The 19,947-nt window shown below is 36.9% G+C and overlaps 1 protein-coding gene across 1 annotated transcript in view; it reads right to left on the bottom strand.

The window, feature by feature from the left end:
* LOC104597815 (ARM repeat superfamily protein) overlaps positions 1-19,947 on the bottom strand; it is an 82,527-nt gene that overhangs the window by 26,838 nt on the left and 35,742 nt on the right. The window contains exons 9-20 of the mRNA XM_010259540.3: positions 15,823-16,023; positions 14,879-15,095; positions 10,094-10,168; positions 9,622-9,971; positions 7,376-7,568; positions 6,978-7,230; positions 6,554-6,890; positions 5,308-5,488; positions 5,039-5,179; positions 4,666-4,927; positions 4,073-4,531; positions 450-916 (exon numbers count right to left, since the gene is read on the bottom strand). Of these exons, the coding sequence (XP_010257842.1) occupies positions 450-916; positions 4,073-4,531; positions 4,666-4,927; positions 5,039-5,179; positions 5,308-5,488; positions 6,554-6,890; positions 6,978-7,230; positions 7,376-7,568; positions 9,622-9,971; positions 10,094-10,168; positions 14,879-15,095; positions 15,823-16,023 (3,136 nt within the window). The remainder of the gene's footprint in view (positions 1-449; positions 917-4,072; positions 4,532-4,665; positions 4,928-5,038; positions 5,180-5,307; positions 5,489-6,553; positions 6,891-6,977; positions 7,231-7,375; positions 7,569-9,621; positions 9,972-10,093; positions 10,169-14,878; positions 15,096-15,822; positions 16,024-19,947) is intronic.

Here is a 19,947-nt window from a genome sequence, read left to right on the forward strand (position 1 = left end):
AGTTGCTTGGCTTTAAGAAGCCCATACAGCACTGATTGTAATTCAGCCCTTGTAGAATCCCCAGTTCCGACTGGACCTCGATATATGGCCAGAATTAGGCCTTCATTGTTCCTAAAAACTCCTCCCATCCCAGAAAGACCAGGATTGTCTAGGCTGCATACATCAAATTTGAGCTTGACATCTGAGAGTCTTTAAGTATTCTTGAGCAAAGAAATAGAAAAAGCTATTTCTGTATTCTCAGCCAAGAATTATACATGATTTAAGATTAAAAAAAAGTCCATTAAGATCAAATACTATTTAATTTGAGAACAATCATATTCATTATCAATCAAACTCATCATTTAGATAAGCAGCATTAATTCTTCTTCATAAATTCACAACCAATCACCAGTTCACCACCAACTAACACAAGAAAGAAGCAATGGAATCATGGTATCACAAGGACAAACCTTGCAGTCTTGTTGTGGCGATGGAAATGACAGTGCAAACTACAAATGAGTGCCTCGAGGTTTGGGAGTAGAACTCTTTCTACAGCATTATCTTCATGATGATCTAAATCATTATTGAGATTCAGGAGGTTCTCAATGAAACCAAGAACATATGATACAACAGCATCAGTTGCTGTCTGCACAGTTAGAATTGAAAATATAGAAGAAACTACAGTTTTGTCTCTACACAAGAAGGAGATTAGCGCTTGGCTTTTACTCATTGCAAAAAAGCATGAGAACAGTGAACTTGGTCTTTCGCTGCTAGAACCACCCTGCTTGAAACTGTCAATCAAAGGTTTTGCTGATATAAAGAACAAATCCCAGAATTCACCACCAAAATCATGACTTTCATACTTATTCAGAGTGAAAGATATGATCTTCAGGCACAAAGATCTCAATTCCTTTAACTGCTTCACAGTTGTATTAGACTGCAAAATATCACAGATCAAAGTTAACAATCATACAAACCCATAAAAAAATAGCAATTATACAATGTGATACTTTGACAAAACAGGTGGTAAACAGAACTATGTTGTATCGGGGGATCGCTTCTCAGGAGGGAGGAATGTAATATACAGCATATGATAGGTAGCAGAGGCTAACATGTCAAAAGGGGGTGATGTGTTAGGGACAAAACCAACTCTTGTACAGCATTCTTTTATCACACTTGATAAATGCATTGCTTGTTAGCAATGACAAAAAATATTGTACAATTCCATACTATACTTGTGACAATCAGAAGAAAAGAATCAGCAATGTTCCAAAAGCATATTTGGCATTCTATTTGCTGTTAAATGGCAATTCTCATCTGAAGCACATCCAACATTTCAGACAAGTGCCAAACACCTTCTAGGATCTTGGTGATAGAACAAGGTGTACTCATGATTACACATCAAACAGCGACTACAAACTTGGGAACAAAATGCAGCCAAGGTGTACCAACAACTTCTCTTAATCGAATGGGTTCTATGTTGTGATTGTTGCCAGCATTAAAACAGAGAAATTCCATCACATCTGAACACAGCTGGAAGGTAGTTGTGGTGTAAGTTTTTATGAATCTGATGCCCTAACTTATTAATTGCTTTTTTTCTTATTGGTACCTATCATTTTTATTAATTCATAATAATATAGAATGTGGCGCTCAATGAGTACAAATAGGCCCAAAATAGTAGCTCCCAAGATACCCCTTGCTATGTTAAAGTATCTGCCAGAGCATTTGCAGATCAGTTAACCAACCTAAATGTGACCTCAGCCTCTCTTGCTAGCTTTCTAATTTCCCTCATTACCTGTCTGAACATCCAAGGTCCCTGGATGATTGGATATGATCGAAAGATAGGTATATCTTGTCGTTCATCTTATATAGACACTGTATAGGTAGAAATAAAACCATTATAGTTGATGAATCTCATACTCCTATATCTGCTAAGAGTGAAAGTTAAGCTAAGTAATGGAATCTCACTTGAGTACATTCTCCATGTTCATAATTTTCTGAGTTCCCTTACCACAAATATAAATAAATAAGTTGCTATGTGATCTTCCATCCTAGGTTTTGTCTCTTTCTAGACCCAAGCATTGGGAGGATGATAGGAAGTGGCTATAAAACTAATACAGTATACCTTCTAAATGAAGCACCAAGACAGTTTGTAGTCTCAGTCATGTCTCTTTTCTTTTTTTTTTTTTTCTTTTAAGTATATACTTCCAAATCTTTCCAGTCTTTGTCAACCTTGAATCTACGATGTAAAGTGTATCAATTCTCAAAGAATTGTATAACAACTTTTTAGGTAATAAAAGAAATTCTGTTCCATTTCATCTTGTGCATATTGATGTTTGAGGACTTTATTCTATTCCAAGTATGGGTGGATATAGAAATTTCATTCTGTTTATCATAGTTTTCAAGGCGTCAAGGCGAGGCTAGGCAACTAGGGGGCGCGTTGTTGCCTAGTCGCCAAGGCGATGGATTTTTTTATGTCAAAAACATAGATCCTAGGGTAGTTCCCTAGGTACCATAACCATATTTCTTTAATGATTATTCATGATTTTCATAAGAAAAGTATAAATTTCATATTAAAGTATAGAAAATCAGCATATTCATGAGAAGAAAAGGAAGAATGAAAATAAAATTCAAAAATATAGGGGTTGAACCCTTATTTTTGTTAAAGGAAAAGAAGAAAATAAAAAGTATTGGTGGTAGTAGTAGTAGTAGTAGTAGAAGAAGAAGAAGTAGAAGAAGTAGAAGAAGTAGAAGAAGTAGAAGAAGAATATATGGAAGAGGAAAATGTGCTGATTAGATAAAATTTTAAGTTCTTCCTTACTTATTGGTTCAGGTTTTTAAGTCTTTGAGGGTTCAATACAGCATTTAGCAATGTTTGTGTTGATTAAACCCTAATAAAAAAGAAATTAGTATATAAACACACAAAATGATTATTTTAGTTTAATAATGTCTATTTTATAATTATAATCTCAAAAAAGAATGAATACAAAAGCATTTTATAGTATGAAGTAGAAAACTGCTTGGCGATTAGGCGAGGTGAGCCTCAAAGGGCGCCTTGTCGCCTAGGCGTCGCCTTGACGACTATGCTGTTTATATATGGTTTTTCTAGATATACATGGCTTTATCTTCTTAATACTGGAGAGGAAGTACCGCAAGTCATAACAAAATATTTATAATATGGTAGAGGCTCAATATAAATCATCATCACCTAAGCCTTTTCTCAACTATATGGGGTTGGCTAAATGAATACTGTTTCACCATTTCATTCTGTTTAGTGTCATATCCAACTACTTCAATCAATGTCCTTTTTTGTCTGCCTCTATCCCTTCTATCCCCTTCAAGTTGCAACAGACTACTTCTTATGGGTGCTGTAGTTGGCCTTTTGAGAAGTTAACATTATTTTTTGAAAGGAGTACTTCATTAGAACTTATATGCCCCCACAACCCAAACAAAAAGGGGACCAGAAAAGATGGATCAACACATTGTAGAGTTGGTAAGAGACTTGTTCCATAGTATTCTCAGTTCAGGCAGCAGTATATTTAATTAACAAGTTACCATCTCTTATGAACCTGTTCTTAATCTTCCCTTGAGAATCTTTGGATGCATTTGTTTTGTCCATGATGCAAGTCCTAGACTCAAATTTGATCATAACCACCTCAAATATAAAAATCTTGGGTGTTCCCCTACCTAAAAGGAGAAAACATGTTTCGATCCAATTTTTGGAGAGCATTTTGTCTCAAAAGATGTTATTTCTTTAAGTCTTAAATATCCTTTCCTCTCATACCCATTTTAAAGGGCAGACTACAAATCAAGAAAGACCCTTTTCCCATCCATTGCATATACCTGTTCCCAAGTCTTATGTTGTTGATCCTGCACCTTCCAATTTTCCCACTACTTTTAAGTCTGCTAGTGTGTCAAGGAAAGATCTGTAGAACCTGCAATTTCTTCCAATATTTTATGATCGATACTATTTCTTTTTTTTTTGATAAATTTTGATTGATACAATTTCTTCCAATATTCTATAACTTTTATTAATTTAACAAAATGAGGCTTGACAAAAAAAAATAGAAACCCAGCAGATAAGAAATATTACCATAGTTGGATTCTCTGTTGCACTGGTCGTGTCATGAACATCCATGTAGGTGCTAGAAAAATTTCCAACTAGACAAGATCCACTGCTCTTTGCACTGTCAAGTCTCAACGTGCAGCTTTCCATTACCCGGACAACAAACCCCATCAATAGGTTAAGGAAAGGTTTAATGTGCAACTCATCAAAAACTCTGAGGATGTCTTCAATGACATGCAGGAAACCATAAGTCTTCTTCCAAGACGAGCTATCTGTATTATCCAGGCTGAAAAAATTTATAAAACCAGATGCTTGAAATTCATCCATGGAAACTCTGTGGCTCCAAAAGAAATTATGAGAACCTTCAGTTCCAGTAAAGTTGGATTGCAATGGTTTTAGAAGCAAGGTGAATAAAAGAGGAAGCTCATCAATATCCATTTGTGCCAAGAAACATAGAACTGCCCTTCGGTGATGAATACTAGGATTCTGAAAAGGAAAAATACATCATATACACTTCTAGGATCAACATCAAATGGTCTAAAAGGAAAACATGAATGAAATTCATCTGTAGCAGCTGCAAGAATAGGAGGAGAATTTATAGTCAAATACACAAACAATACCTTCCGTGAGGCCAGTGTCTTTAACTTTCTAATTTTTGGTATCAATATCCGGATTACCAAAGGAATCAAATCCATTCTGTGCTGTTCCTGAACAAGAGGGGACTCCTTGGACAAAGTCCATGTTGCAAGCTCTTCCCGTAAACTTTTCGAAATGATTAGATTTATCAAATGCTGCTCATATGGGACTAAGAAGTCATCTTTCCAATTCAACAAGCAGCCAAGAACCTGCATCTGTATGTTTGCATCATTCTCATCAAGAAGCCTGAGAAAACCAAAATTCCACAATTTCATAATTAGAAGCACCAATAAAACAGCTGAAAAGCCACAAAAAGCTTTAGATCTATTACAATGGAATGCGAATAAAATTACCAACCTATTGATTAAAATGTCTTTAATAACTTTGCTTAAATATAAAGACTTGGGATTTCGCATCAACTTCAACAAATTTAACCATTCCTTAAGGACTCCCTTCCATTCTTTGACTTTACAAGCATATGAGTTGAATGATCCAATACTGCAAGCTCAGGATGGATTTAGAAAAAACCAAGGATTTGAGCAATATATTTTAATAAGACAATACGAACTGCATATAATGGAAAACAACACAGAAATAGTGACAAAATAAGAACCAGTTTCCTGTACCTCTCAAAATCATTGCTAGTGTACCCCAAAAACTTCAAGAACAAAGGAATAAGGTGTCGGGACCGAGACTCTGAAATAGTTGGAATCTTTTGCAATAACTGAAGCAATAAAGATACTACTGTTGCACATGGTGTACTATCAGAATCGGGAGAAACAAATGAATTGAAGCGCTCCACCAGATCTAACAAGTGAAATCCATAATGAAGATCAGATATCTTAAAAATAGAATAACCATGCAAATGAATAGTTAAGTTTAGCAACATGAAATAATTAAGTAAAAGTCTTTTGATAGATCAATTCACAGCTTTCTTTATCCTTTTTTCCTAACATGGATGAAAAAGGCATTAAGTTAAAGGAATCCCAATATTACAAAAGCGAGAGGCACAAAAAAGTATAAGGGTCTTGTAGCATTGAGGTGCAATGCAAGACATACATCTGGACAAAGGCACAACATTGTGGAAAAAAACATTAATTCATTAAAAATATGCAACCTGAATTAAAAAAAAAAAGGCCCCTTCAGGCAAGCCCAAACAAACACGTACTAGAGTTCAGAGGGAGCATTACCAACATGAATTTTTTGCCCATATAAATAAGAATATTGGTATTTGTAATTTTGATCACAGCTCATTCTGTTTTAGGGATAGAGTCTTGGAGATCAGAGATTGTAGCACTATTGTTGCTTCTTTGGTAGAAATTGCTATCCAAGACCCTATCTTGCATCATCTAGGGATTTAAGCAAACAAAAGGTATTTCATTTCGTTAAAAGTTAAGGAACATTACTAATGCACAAGCACCAATAAAAGGCAATTCTGAAGATAATACACAATTATACGGGTGTAAAAGACATAAGAATGTATAAAAAAGTAACCAATAAAGCAAACTCAAAGAAAGATTGTGCCTGGGTTGAAGCGCAAAGAGACACAGGCATGGGCCTTTTGAAAGGGGGTCACCTCATGGTCCTCACACCTACGTGCCTAGGTGCACCCGAGGTGCTCCATTTAAACACTGAAGGACCCACATATGAATTCCCCTTTTGAGTAAGTAATTCAAAGTAAAATTAGTTAAGTAAGAAAGTAATGGTGAATTAAACTTCGAAACTAAACTGTCAAACCTCCAACGACCTAAAACTTTATTCAACACAAACGCATAGACCAGCCATTGCCTAATGTTTTTAAATCCAAGTGTAGAAAAGAAAAATAGACGAGTCCAAATAAACTCGACAAACCAAGATGTGAATTGTCCATACCACATGATTTGTTGGAGGACCCAGGAGGGGTGCTCCCAAGTTCACTACAGAAAGTGAGGAACTTTGATTGGCATTGTTCAAGATAACAAACAAATTTATCCCACACAAGCGTACAATACTTGTTTATTAGAACCACAAGGCATTCCAATGTTGGTTCCCATAGATGGCCAAAGCGATTATGAAATATGCCAATAACCCCATTCAGTAAAAGAGGCGCATAAGCTTCAGAGATCCTCCCAGCAGACAGATCCATCTGTATTCTAGAAATCAATACAACAATTTTTCTGCTTGTAGAAATTGAAAGTGGAGTTGATTCAATTGAAAGGAGCTGAACAACCTGAAATTTTGGGGAAATAACAGATGAAGGTTAGTGAAACAAAAATCAAAAACAAGAACAGATCAACCAGAAAACAGGGCAACATACGTTATGGCACTGGAGTTCAGCACAGCATAACTGTGAACCATCAGTTTTCAATTTCTTTTTGGGAGGCTCATCCATCTTGGATAGCTGAGCATCCAGAAGTTCATAGTGGCACAATATTCTTAGGGTTGAAAGACGAAGATCCTTCTCTGAATGGCACAAATTCTCAGAAAATAACTTGACAGCATCAATAGCCTTCTCTGCCTTAAGCTCTGGATGATATATTTTATGACCTTGATGTTCTTGATATTTAGCACTATCATTAGTGTCATGATAGAATGTTAGTATTTTGTGAATATGAATAACAAATGAATCAGTACAATTTATTCATTAAAAAAGTTTTCATAAGATGATGAAACAAAATCCCAGAGTATATCAATTTGGCATACTGATCAGCTTACCCATGAACAGAATCTAAAAAGTCAGCTACAGAAAACAATATATGTGAGGAACTTCTGTATTGTCTTGCAATACGGAGGAAGTTGCTGGTTTCTGCAAGCTCAGCTGTATTACCCAAAATTAATTTATGATAGGAAGCTAAACCAGCGCCAATTAAGCTTTGCCAAGTTTGTATAGGAAGACCTGCAATTTTATCTGAAGAAACATGATGTAAATAACCTACCATAAAGCATAGAAGATATCTAGATAACCTAAAAGACAGTGCAAGAATTACAACGGTCCAGACATAGTTAAGAATCTTCATACATAAACGGATAGATTGAGTTATATCATACTTAGCCTAAAATCATGTTCTATCAGCATTACTTGAACTCTGCCTCCACTCTTTTGAAGTAGAAAAATTAGGATGATCTGTTTTGATATAAAAACTGTGAAAGAAAGAAGGAAAGAAAGAGAAAAGGAGGTTTATGCAGAGAAAGAAAGAGAAGAGAGAATGAAGAGAATGGCAAAAACCAAAATTAGGTCTGACCACCCCTTTCATTAGATTATTTTTCCCTTTTAAATTCTTCAACCCATAGTTGTCAAGCCTAGGCGACTAGGCAGTTTTCAAAGAGTGTCACTCCCAAACGCCAAGAAAAAATATATTAGGCGCATGCTTAGGGGACCGAAACACATATATAATAAATAATATTTATTAAAAGAAAATAAATATAAATATATAATATTGTATTGGTTGGTTTTAGTTTTTATAATAGGACCTGTTGCATGTTATCATGTTTTTGTTGAGGAAAATAAAAACAAAATAATCTTTGAGGTTTTCACTTTGACAAAAGAATCAACTGAGGAAGAGGAGAGAACAACAGCCCTCCATTGTTCCTACACAGTCCTCTAAGTCAAGGTGAGTTAATCAGTTTCCTCCTTTGTTTTGTTCTCTTTTCCCACTGGTTTAAAACAGTGGTTACACCCCATTTTTCTACTCTTCCTCTTCCTTTTTGTTAAACTAAAACAGGGGCTCCACCCCATTCTTATTTCCTGGTTTTAATCATATTATCGGACTAAACAGGGGCTCCACCACCTTCTTTTGTTCTTAAATTTCTTGCATGTTTTCAGCTTTTTTTCCCTCATTATTGGTGTCTGAAACAGGGGAGGAACAGGGGCTACGCCCCATACTTTTTTTCTTCATTTTCTCCTTTTGTTTTAGTAATTGTTCTCATCAAGCAACACTGCGACAAACAAAAGCACAAAAGTATGTGCAGAATACATAAAACCAAAAAACCTAGTTCAGAAGGGGAAGAAACCCAATGGCTTCTTATTTTTAAATTCCATTGCCTAGGCGAGGGCTAGGCACCTGGACGCCCCATGGTCGCCTAGCCTCGCCTTGGCCCTTGAAAACTATGCTTCAACCTCTGCCTCCTCTTTTTCTTTGTTTTCAGCAACCACAATAGAACTGTAACTTTCCCTCACTAGGAGTTTCGTTTTTTTAATCCCATAAGGACTGTCCAAATTCCCAGCTGCACTAGGATCGTTGGATTCCTTGCATCCTTTGTTCATGGCTTAATGACTGGGCTTGCTCTTGAAATTACTTCCGTAAACTACATACATTTGAGGAATTGTTTCATTCTGATTTTTATTTACTTGTTTGAAATTTGGTAAGGTTCTATTGAAGAATGGCGTTTTCTTTTGGGTTTTGCTGTCGAAGAATACCAAAAAGAAGGAAAGAAACGATTTTGGCATTGTGAGTAGGTCATCTTCGTTGTCAGAAGATCTACAACTGCATTTTCTCCAATTGAAATAAGTGTGCCACGGTTACAGATGGTGTGGTTGGTCAAACATGCATGCTTATTACAACACATTCTCCATTGTGAATTTTGAATTTAACATCTTTTTTGTTTGATACCAAAAAAACATTTTACCTATAAAATGAAAAGCCTCCATTTTCTTCCTTTTTCATTGTTTGGCCACATCAACCTGTTTTTCCACTCCATTCTGTTTAGTGCCATAAACATTATTAAATTATGAATGCCTAAATCATTTCTTACTACTTAAACCTATGTCCTTTTCAGTCCTTCTAGCCCCTTCAACAGTTCATTTGATGGTTACTCTTTTTTTTATTGATAATAGTTTATCTTTATTAATATCAAGAGAGAATTGATGCATAAAAGTATGCTACATACTCATATTGTTGATCAGATCAGATGCATCTATTATATTTTATGATAAAGCATATAATCAGAACTGTCAAACTCACCTGCTCCAGTTCTCAAAAGTTGATCAAGTGCATTTACCAAATCCATTATTAAGGACGATTCTGCTTGGGTACCAGTAATATGAGGGTAGCAACTCAGAGTTCCCCAGAGCAAAGCCAACTTAGACTCATGGAATTGAATATTTAGTGAATTCCCATTAGCGAGATCATTTATCTCCCTTACCCAGTGGCATATATCCTTCTGGAATAAATTGCACATCTTTGAAGTCACCTCTCCAGATGTTCCATGCAAGTGGTCAGACAGTTGCATTTTCACTTGCACTCTTTCAAAAAAGATCAGGATCAAATACATGACTTCCTCTGGTGAAGCTTCAACCATGTCACTCAACGCACTGAAAGTTCAATTAAAAATAACCAAAATATGTATTGACAAACTGACCAAGACAAAAAGAAATAAATAAATAAATAGTCATTAGAAGAATCAGGGCAACAACAACAGTGATGTTGGTTTTACCTTAATATATGACTTCTAAAGACATATGCCAGAGATGGATCCTTTCCCAGTAATTCTTTGATAAAATTTAGCAAACTGAAAAAGGTCAACCATGAAACAATGTTACAAAAGATGTTAATATATCAATACATTAACCCTTTGACCAAACCATTGTCTCAATATATGACTTCTAAAGACATGCCACAGAAGGATCCTTTCCGAACTAAAAAAGGTCAACCATGTAACACTAGGAAAATAGATGCTAATATACCAAAACAAATTTTTTTTATGAATGATAATAAATTTATTAATTCATAAGCAGATTTAGAGTGAGTTCATACAACATCCCAGGGAGAGGCGCGAGCTGCAGCCCCTCCTTGAATCTTACAACTAAACTAGGAAAGAAAAGCAAGAATCACAACTGAGCCCAAAACAATTCTTCCTTATTTACCCCTTGCTTAGCTAACACATCTGACAAAGTATTTGTTGATCTCCCCACCCACTGTACAGTGACCAACATATTCCTTGTCAACCAACTAAAATTCTTCACTTCATTCTTGTAACGCCACATAGCCTCTTCAGGATTTTTCAACCAACCCACCACCACTTTGGAATCCCCCTCGATTGTTAGGTGTTGTACCCCCATCCGGTTTGCAAGTTGCACCCTTTGTACAGCAGCTAATAGTTTTGCCCTGATGTAGTCCCCAATTCCGAAGGGACCTGAGTAGAGCAACAAAATCTCTCCCTTCTCATTTCTCAAAGCACCCCCCATTCCAGATAATCCTGGATTACCCATGCTATTTCCATCAAAGTTCAACTTCAATGAGCCTTCAGATGGAGGAGACCAGCTTGTAATTGATTTGTCCTTTAGGGATGAACACCTCGCTACTGCTGACCAATTTCTCCAAAGGTCATTAAAGGAGAATTGATGAAAAATTTCCAAGGTCTTCAGCCAAGGTATTGCCCTATTCAGCACACAGTCTTTCAATTCCTGACTGCTCCTTTCCTTTTCTTGAAAAACTCTAGCATTCCCTTCTTCCCAAAGAGTCCAAATCAAGGCAGCACGAGCACATCTCCACATAAATCTCCCTATTTTTGTAGGCCAATAAAAGGTAGAATGGTTGAAGAGCATGTGAACTTCTGCTGGTAGACTCCAATTACTACAAAAGTAACCAAGCCCAAAGGTCTGCAGAAAAGGGACAAGATATTAATAGGTGGTAATAATCCTCACCGTGAGTTCTACAGAGGATACACCAATTAGGAGAAATACAGAGGAAAGGTCTTCTCTTTTGTAGGTTATCTAGAGTGTTTACTTTCCCATGGAATACTTCCCAACAACTCTTTTGTAGGTTATCTAGAGTGTTTACTTTCCCATAGAATACTTCCCAACAAAACGCCATAATTTTTGGGGGAACTGGCCTGCACCAAATTTCTTTTGACGGAAAGGGTTGGTGAGTAGAAAGTTGAGAGATGGGCTTGAAGAAAGAAGCACAAGTGAAGGTTCCATTGGGTCTAGGAGTCCATACCCTATATTTTTTGAATTTTCTTTACTTTGTTCTTTTTCTTCTCATAAAATGTTGACTTTCTAGACTTAAACATGAAACTTATACTTTTCTTATGAAAATTATGAATAAGTATTAAGGAAAGATGGTTAAGGAACCTAGGGAACTACCCTAGGATATATGGTTTTTCTTAAAAAAAATTCATTGCCTAGGCAACTAGGCGACTAGGCGCCCCCTGTCGCCTAGCCTAGCCTTGGTGCCTTGAAAACTATGAACTGAACCGATTTGACCCATGAACAGCCCTAACCTAAAGAATATTAGTGTTAGTTCTAAGCAATTGAGGTAATCAAATACTTTCTGCAAACTCCATTTTTCTTAGCAGGTCCTCCAGCAAAGGAATCAACTGAAAGATTTGACTGGTAATGGGAACTTGCCCAAGGGAGGCAAACCAATGAGACATGTTTCTTTAGGCTCTAGTTGGGAAGAGTGCAAATAAAAAAAATGTTCAGTACAAATGCAAATATATCTGGTTCATGAAAATACAAAGTTGGTTTAGTTTTATAATGATAAATTTGTACTCTTGCCAAATGATTTTTAATTGTGATACATACAAACACGAATCCCAAGATTGAAATCTACCTCCAAACAGACTTGATAAAAACCCATTGTAAAGCCATCTGGACCTGGGGCCTTGGATCTATCCATTAGAAAGACAGCTTTCTTAATCTCTTCTTACTCGAAATCCCTTTCCAACCACCTTGCCACTCCGTCATCAATTCTTGGCCATTTCCACCCCTTCCACGACTGCTCCCTCACTCAAAGGTCTTCTATAAATCGATTTAAAGTGGTCCACAAATTTTCTGGCTATGTCATCCTGGTTGGTAATCACCTCCTCTCCTATCTCTAGCTTGGTCACAAGATTCTTTCTTCGTCTCCCATTTGCCAAATCATGGAAAAATCTAGTGTTCCCATCGCCTTCCTTAATCCACTTGTGTCTAGATTTTTTGTCTCCAACTGATTTCTTCCCTCAGTAACACCTCTTCCAAATCCTTTTTCAATTGTCTCCTTAACACTCTGTCTTCCTTGGTCAACCCATTTTGAGATTCCTTTACATCCAAGTTTTCTATTCGAGAGATTAGGCACAATTTTTGCTCTTCAATTCTACCAAAATGATCTCTATTCCACTCTTTTATTTTGGCTCTCAACCTTTTTAATTTCTTATGAAACTTGATCCCCTTCCATCTTACCCCCCTCTCCTCCTCACCCCACCATTCCTTCACTTTTTTTCACAAAATCTGGATGGGTAAGCCACATATTTTCGAATCTAAAAGGTTTGGGTCCTGTAGGAAAAAACTTAGTACCTATTCGGATAGGACAGTGATCGGAGGTGACCCTGGGTAATGCTCTAGCAACCAAGTTTTCCAAACTATTCTCCCAGGCAAGGTTAAATAAGACCCTGTCCAACTTCGAACACAAAGGGGTTTCCTGAAGGTTGGACCAAGTGTAACTGGCTTGCAGCAGAGGTATTTCCTTCAATTCACATTCTTCAATAAAACCATTAAATTTCCTCATGCTTGTTGTAATTACCTGTTGGGGATTACTGGTTTCATCAGAGAATATAATGACATTAAAATCCCCACCCAGGCACCAAGGGCCATCCCATAGCCCCTTGATTGCATATAGTTCTTCCCACATCTCATTCCTCTCTATAGGAATTAGGGCCATAAACATTGGTTAAGACCCATATACACCCATCCTCTGCATTCTTACACTTAATGGAAACTGATAATCTGCCTACCAATTCTTCCACTACTTCCACCACATCCTCCCTCCACAGTGTTACCAAAACAATTAACATCTACCAGAGTGGCAACCCTGACAAGCCAGGCCATTGACATGCTCAAAACCTCATGGAAGACTTCTAGAATCCATCCTTTCTCATGGAATAACCTTACCATTTCCCCAAGTTTTCCCATAGAAAATATACCCTATCTCAAACCTATTAACACAAGAGTCAGATTAACCCTCATTTGTATGGTGGCAATGGTGTGCTGAAAGATCATAATGGCCGGATGAAATTTGCATTTTTTTTCTCTATAGTGTTGATACTAATGTGGTAGCTGAAGTAGGGGATTTTAAACCATCAACTTTGGTAAGCAGCTTCAAGATTCCAACTTGACTATTGAAAGTGATTCTTAACTAGCAGTGGACATATTAAATTGTAATTACAAGATACCATGGCACATTCACCATTGAATTGACAAATCAAGATGCTGGAATTGGACAAGACTATTAGTCTATTACATTTCAGCATTTACTTTGTGAAGGGAACAGGGTTGCTGATGCATTAGCAAACTTGGCATGTAATAGGTGGGAATATAAGATTCTTTTTAGCATGAAATCTCCACCAGCATACAATCTCTTTCATATGAAGATCACCTACAAATTCCTATTACAAGAACAGATTGGCCTTTGGGTTTAGGGGATGGTTTAGGTTTTCTGTATATATCAGTGTTCAAAGAACCAGACCAGGCATAAAACCGGAAAAGGGAGAGGTTCGAGGATCAAAAGTTCAACCGTAGTCAAACCGGAGGCCGAACCGTGATGACATGGCATATACATACATATATTGTGGGTCACATAAACACTATAAATGATATATTTTACAAATAATATCATGCTTGTGTGGTGGATAAATAGTTAGTTCCTTAATTTTTAAAGCAAATGACCAGGGTTCAAGCCTCTCAACTCACTTTTTTTTCGATAGAACCTCTCAACACACATTTTCTGTAAATAGGCATAAACAAACACAAATGAAGGAATGATTGATGGTAACAAGAGATTACACATAAATGATATGTCAGGGTTCAAGTCCTCTCATTAGCATTTGAAAATTCCATCCATTAATGACCCAGGTGATTCTATAAAACCAGGACCGGTTCTCCAATTAAACCAGCCGGCCAGCCATTTTAAGAATTCCGGTTTTTAGGGTATGACCAAACCAGCAAGGGTCCTGGGTCATGGTTTGACCAGTCCGACAGGCCGGTCCAGTCCAGTTTTCTAAACATTGCTATATATAGTGTCTATGACTCAAACCCTTTGTACTACTTCCAACCCCATCTTCATAAGCTTCTTGATTTATTTATTAATAAAATTTCAGACCCCTCCATTAGGAGTAAAGTTTGGGTAAAAAAATACAAGAGTCAGATTCAAATTTGGATAATTTCAGACTACCTAGGTCAAATAAAAGCATTGAAAACCCAAGATACACAATAATGCTCAACTAGTTTGTTAGATGCATTACCATGGGTTTCTCAATTCAAATATAGGAGCCCATTGAGAAGATATGCTTGCAATGGCTGATGCATCATTGGAATTGTGGAGCCCATCAAGAAGGCACAACATAAATTGAAGAATTTTATTGACCAAATCATAAGAATGATCCTCTACCATCCCATTGCCAGAAGGCTTGATATATGTCCTCATAAGCAACCCCACAAGATTAAGCATTGGTTGGTAATCTGTAAAAGAACAACACATAAACCATACAAAATAGTAGTTTAAATAAACATATTAGCTTGGAGATTTTTTTTTTTTTGATAAATGAGAAAATTTTATTAGAGAAAGGAGAATAACAGATACAAGAGACCCATGGAGAGGCACGAGCTGCGACCTCTCCAAACAATAAAAAATTAAAAATTAAAATAGATTTGTGGGTTCGAGTCCCACTGTGAACGTTATAATTAATTTTATTGATCAAAAAAAAAATAGATTTGTGCCCAATATAACTGTTCCCTATTTGCCACTTGCTTGGCTAAACTATCAGCCATAGCAATAGTTGATCTCCCCACCCACTGTATTCTGACACAGATTTCTTGTCAGCCACTTGAATTTTTTTAAGTTCATTCTTAAAGCATCAAACCACACCTCTGGGTTCTGTAGCCACCCTACATCCACCTTGGAGTTGTAGAAAGAGTTTTTTTTGGCACATCAGGGGAGTGACGAGTGATCACCAAAAGATCAAAAACAAAGCAACATAAGGAATAAGGTTACATAATGAGTTTAATCAGGCTAATTTTTACTTTTTTTTTTTTGAAAGAAGTTAACTGATTTCATTGAATAGAAAGAGGGGGGTTAAACAAGAAGGTGTACAAGTACAAGACAAGGGTCAGACCCCTGAAGATTAGACAGGTGGAATTTTGTCAAAATACAGGGTCTCCAAAATTAATCAGGCTAATTTTTACTCACCTGAAACTTTTCCTCCTGTTGTAAACTGGACAGTAGAAATAAGAATAGACAGTAGACGAGTCAGGTGCAACAACTGTTCTTGAATAACACAATCAGATATTTCCACTAATAAGCAATCAAATATCAAATTCAACTCCTGTTGAAGCTCTTCGCATAATCTTTGAAAGGTAATAGTTACAACCTCAACAATGGTATCTGAACCTGCATACCCACTAAAGACTTAGGAAAAACAAGACGATGAGCATAAAAGAATTCAAAATTAACTATCATATATTGAGCCTAGAAAAAAAGGAAGAACAATCAAGAACCTATAATTTAAGTATACTATTACAAGCATCTTAAGGAAACACAACAACAGTCGCATGCCTAATACAACACTCATTGAAAAAAGAGAAGGACAAGAAAATTTAAACAATCTACAAAATTTTCAATTGAAACCTCTGTAAAATATTACAGGTTCAGTAGCTAAGTAGTATCATTTATTAACCTCTCTGTATAATTATAGATGAACCTTTTTGAAGTAAAAAAGTTCAGCCAACTAAAAAAACTAATCAGCACCACCATTATCAAGGAACTAGCCAGCTAATTGGGTTTGTTTCCTATATGAATCCTTTTCACCATTTCATTTCAAGGCAGCCTCACAGTAAGATAGAGGAAGTAGCAGGAATAATACAAGACTAAATGCGTCCAAGACACCAGAAAGGAACAACTGCAAAAAAGTGAAACAAATATAAGATTCAGATAAACAAACTTAACTCTGCCCTTGGCCAAATAATCTAGTACCAAGTTAGCTGGCAAGAACAAGGTCTTTACCTGGAATGAATGCTAAGATATGTAACTCCCTAACAGACAGGGGAATCTCCAAGGACCAATAACACCTCCAAATTCAGTTGCAGTGGTTGAATACCATTTAGCCTCCACCCTCTCCATTTCAGGGGGAGAAAGGAACCAATGGCCTTGCATAAAGAAAGGAATTCAAGACAAGTTATCAATAACTGTCAAGCAATTCCGTTGTGGTACTTTGTAAGACAGTAAGACCTCTTCCCCAAATTCCAGAGACGCCCTGATAGTCTAATGAATATCCATCGAATTAAGCTTTTTCTTTCCAGATGAAGGAAGATACCACTGTGTAGAAATCAGTATTTTCAACCTGCCTGTGACTGTCAGACCAGTCAACCAATCACCAGGTCATATGTCCAGGTCCATTTCATCCCAGAACCATTCACCTGCAAAAAGACCATTGACTGGGTCAACAACCTAGTGACCCAGATGGTTGAACCACTGAACTGTTTGACCTGTAGGGATGCAAATGGATTGGATCGGATTTGAATCATGGTATATCTGAATCCGATCCGATATTACATATCCAAGACACGACCAAATCCGAAGATCCAATCGGATCTCACGAATGGTTATTCAAATCCGAATCTGTTAAGGATGTCGGATATCTGAATCTGATCCAATCTAATTTGAATTATGAAAAAAATAATAATAAATTATTAAAAGAAAAAAGCAAAAAAAATTATATAAAGAAAAACAAAAATATAAGTATTTTTTCAACTATTTTCATCATATATATTAATATATACATGTCTTTTTATAAAAATTTACAAAAACAGCAATATAAACATATTTATAAGTAAATATAAAAATATTTACATGTCTTTATATAAGTAAGTATATTTATAAATATATATACACATAAATAGGTCGAGTCGGATCGGATTGGATAGGGAGGTGATCCGAATACAATCGGATCTGATCAAGGTTCAATGTATCAACACAGGCCGATACACCGATAGGGCGTATCGGCCTGTATCAGTACTTTTTTTAGGTTCTATTTATTTTTTTCGAAACCAGTTCAGAGGGGTCGATTTAAGGCCTGGCTACCCTCTGAACCATGGCCTGACCCAATACAACCCCTAGAGGGGCATATCGGGAATCCATCGGCACGATACGTATCGACCGATACGAGCTGATAGGTATCGATACTTTGAACCTTGGATTTGATTATCCGGTACAATCTGAGAATCCAACAGAGGGTAATCCAAATCTGACAAAAATATGATCAGATTCCGATCGGATCAGATCTTATCTGATCCATTTGCACCCCTATTGACTTGGACAGTGGGTCATGGGGTACACTTTTTTTGTATGTGTAGCTATTTCCAGCATTAACAATAATAAATCTCATTTACCACACATTTTTATTTAATATACCAAATATAAAATAGTAGAAAACAATGTATTAAAACCTGACCTGGATATCAACCTGGTTTTGGTTTGATGACGGTTCATTGGTTCGATCATCTGATTTAAATGGATCAAACACCTAAAGAAAATCTACACCTTAAATACGAGCAATTATGTGTCCCTTAGAACTTTACTGAAAACTTCCTTAGCAAATCTGCTGATATATTACTTCTCTGTGTTCAAGATTCCTGTTAGGGAGGCCAAGAAGTTGGAGAAATTAATGAGAAATTTTCTTTGGGAGCTAGGGGAGGAAAAAAAGGATCATTTAATAAACTGGGGAATAGTATGTAGGAGGAAAGAGGAGGGTGGGTTGGGGCTAGGGAACTTAGTTTTGAAGAATAAAACTCTCTTAGGTAAATGGTTGTGGAGGTAGCCCTTAGAACAGGAGAGGTTGTGGCATGAGGTGATAGATAGTATACATGGTAGTTCGGAAAATGGATGGGATGCTGGTGTATCGTGTCAAGCCACGTTGGCAACTCCTTGGAAAGCAATTCAGAGTATGCTCCCTTTTTTCCTCAACTTTATTAGGTATATGATGTCAATTCTGGTACTTCTGTTTTATTTTGGGAAGACATCTGAGTGGGCCATTCTGCCCTTAAGGACAGTTTCCCTTCTCTTTATTCCCTTTCTTGTTACAAGAATAAAGCAATCTCACACTTTCTTCCAACATCTGTTTCTCCTTCCTCTCTGAATTTGGACTTTGGGTTTCGTAGGGGCTTGAGGGATCATGAACTCTCTTGTGTTTCAGACCTTTTGTCACTACTTGGAAGTGTTTTTCTGGACGCTCTCAGATCTGATGTAAGACTTTGGTCCCCTAATCCAAAAAGTTACTTCACGTGTGCCTCCATCTTTAAGTCCCTTTGCTCTTCCCCGAGACAGTTGGATTTTCCAGCTAAGGAGATCTGGTCTAGACCTGTATACCTCCTAAAATTATTATTTTCTGCTGGGAGGTGTTCTATAGAAAAATCAACACTTCAGACTTGTTGCAGAAGAGAAGGCCTTCCATGTGTTGTCTCCTAACTACAGTGTACTTTGAAGGGTTAATGGTGAGGATTGCTCTCATTTACTTTTAACCTGTTCTTTTTCTGATGCTATTTGGGGCTGGATGTTTGCCTTGTTTGGGTGCAGGTGGAATTTGACTACAACTGTAAATCAGCTCTTTGACCCTTCCTTCTTTGTGTGGCCCACAAAAAATGGTAAAACAATGTGGAGGATCATTAGAGTTGCTGCTATATGGACAATTTGAGAAGAAAGAAATGCGAGGATTTTCCAAGAGAATGAGCGAAATATTTACTGTAAAGGATTGTATTTTGACAGGGCAATCCAATGGCTGAGATCATTGGATTCCTTTAAAATATACTCTTTTGATGACATTTGGAGGAATTGGATAGTTGTGGCTAGTAGCAGTACTAGGAAGAACAGGGTACCAGCTGTGTGAGTGCCTCCTGAAGGCTGGACAAAGCTGAATTTTGATGATAGCAGCCAAGGAAATCCAGGTCTTTCAGGGATAGGAGGGGTGCTAAGAGATAAAGACAGCAATACCTTAGCTTTACTCTCAGGCTCCATGGGTATAGGAGACTCTATTAGAGCTGAGCTTCTAATGGCGGTACAAGGTATTCAGATTGCAGATCAGTTAGGAGTTCAGAATTTGCTTATTGAAGGAGACTCCAAAGTTGTTGTGGGTTGGTTAAAAAATCCAGATTCAGTTATTTGGTGCTACAGGGACATTATGAGGAAAGTTAATTGGTTTTCAAGGAACATGACTGTAAATTCTCAGTGGGTGGGTAGAACATCTAATACCATAGCGGATTGGTTAGCTAAGCAAGGGGTATCAAGAGAACATTTATTCTGGGCAGCTCTGTAAACTTTCAT

The sequence above is a fragment of the Nelumbo nucifera genome, chromosome 4 (genome assembly GCF_055504915.1).
Source record: "Nelumbo nucifera cultivar China Antique chromosome 4, China Antique-T2T, whole genome shotgun sequence".
NCBI classification, from domain to species: domain Eukaryota; kingdom Viridiplantae; phylum Streptophyta; class Magnoliopsida; order Proteales; family Nelumbonaceae; genus Nelumbo; species Nelumbo nucifera.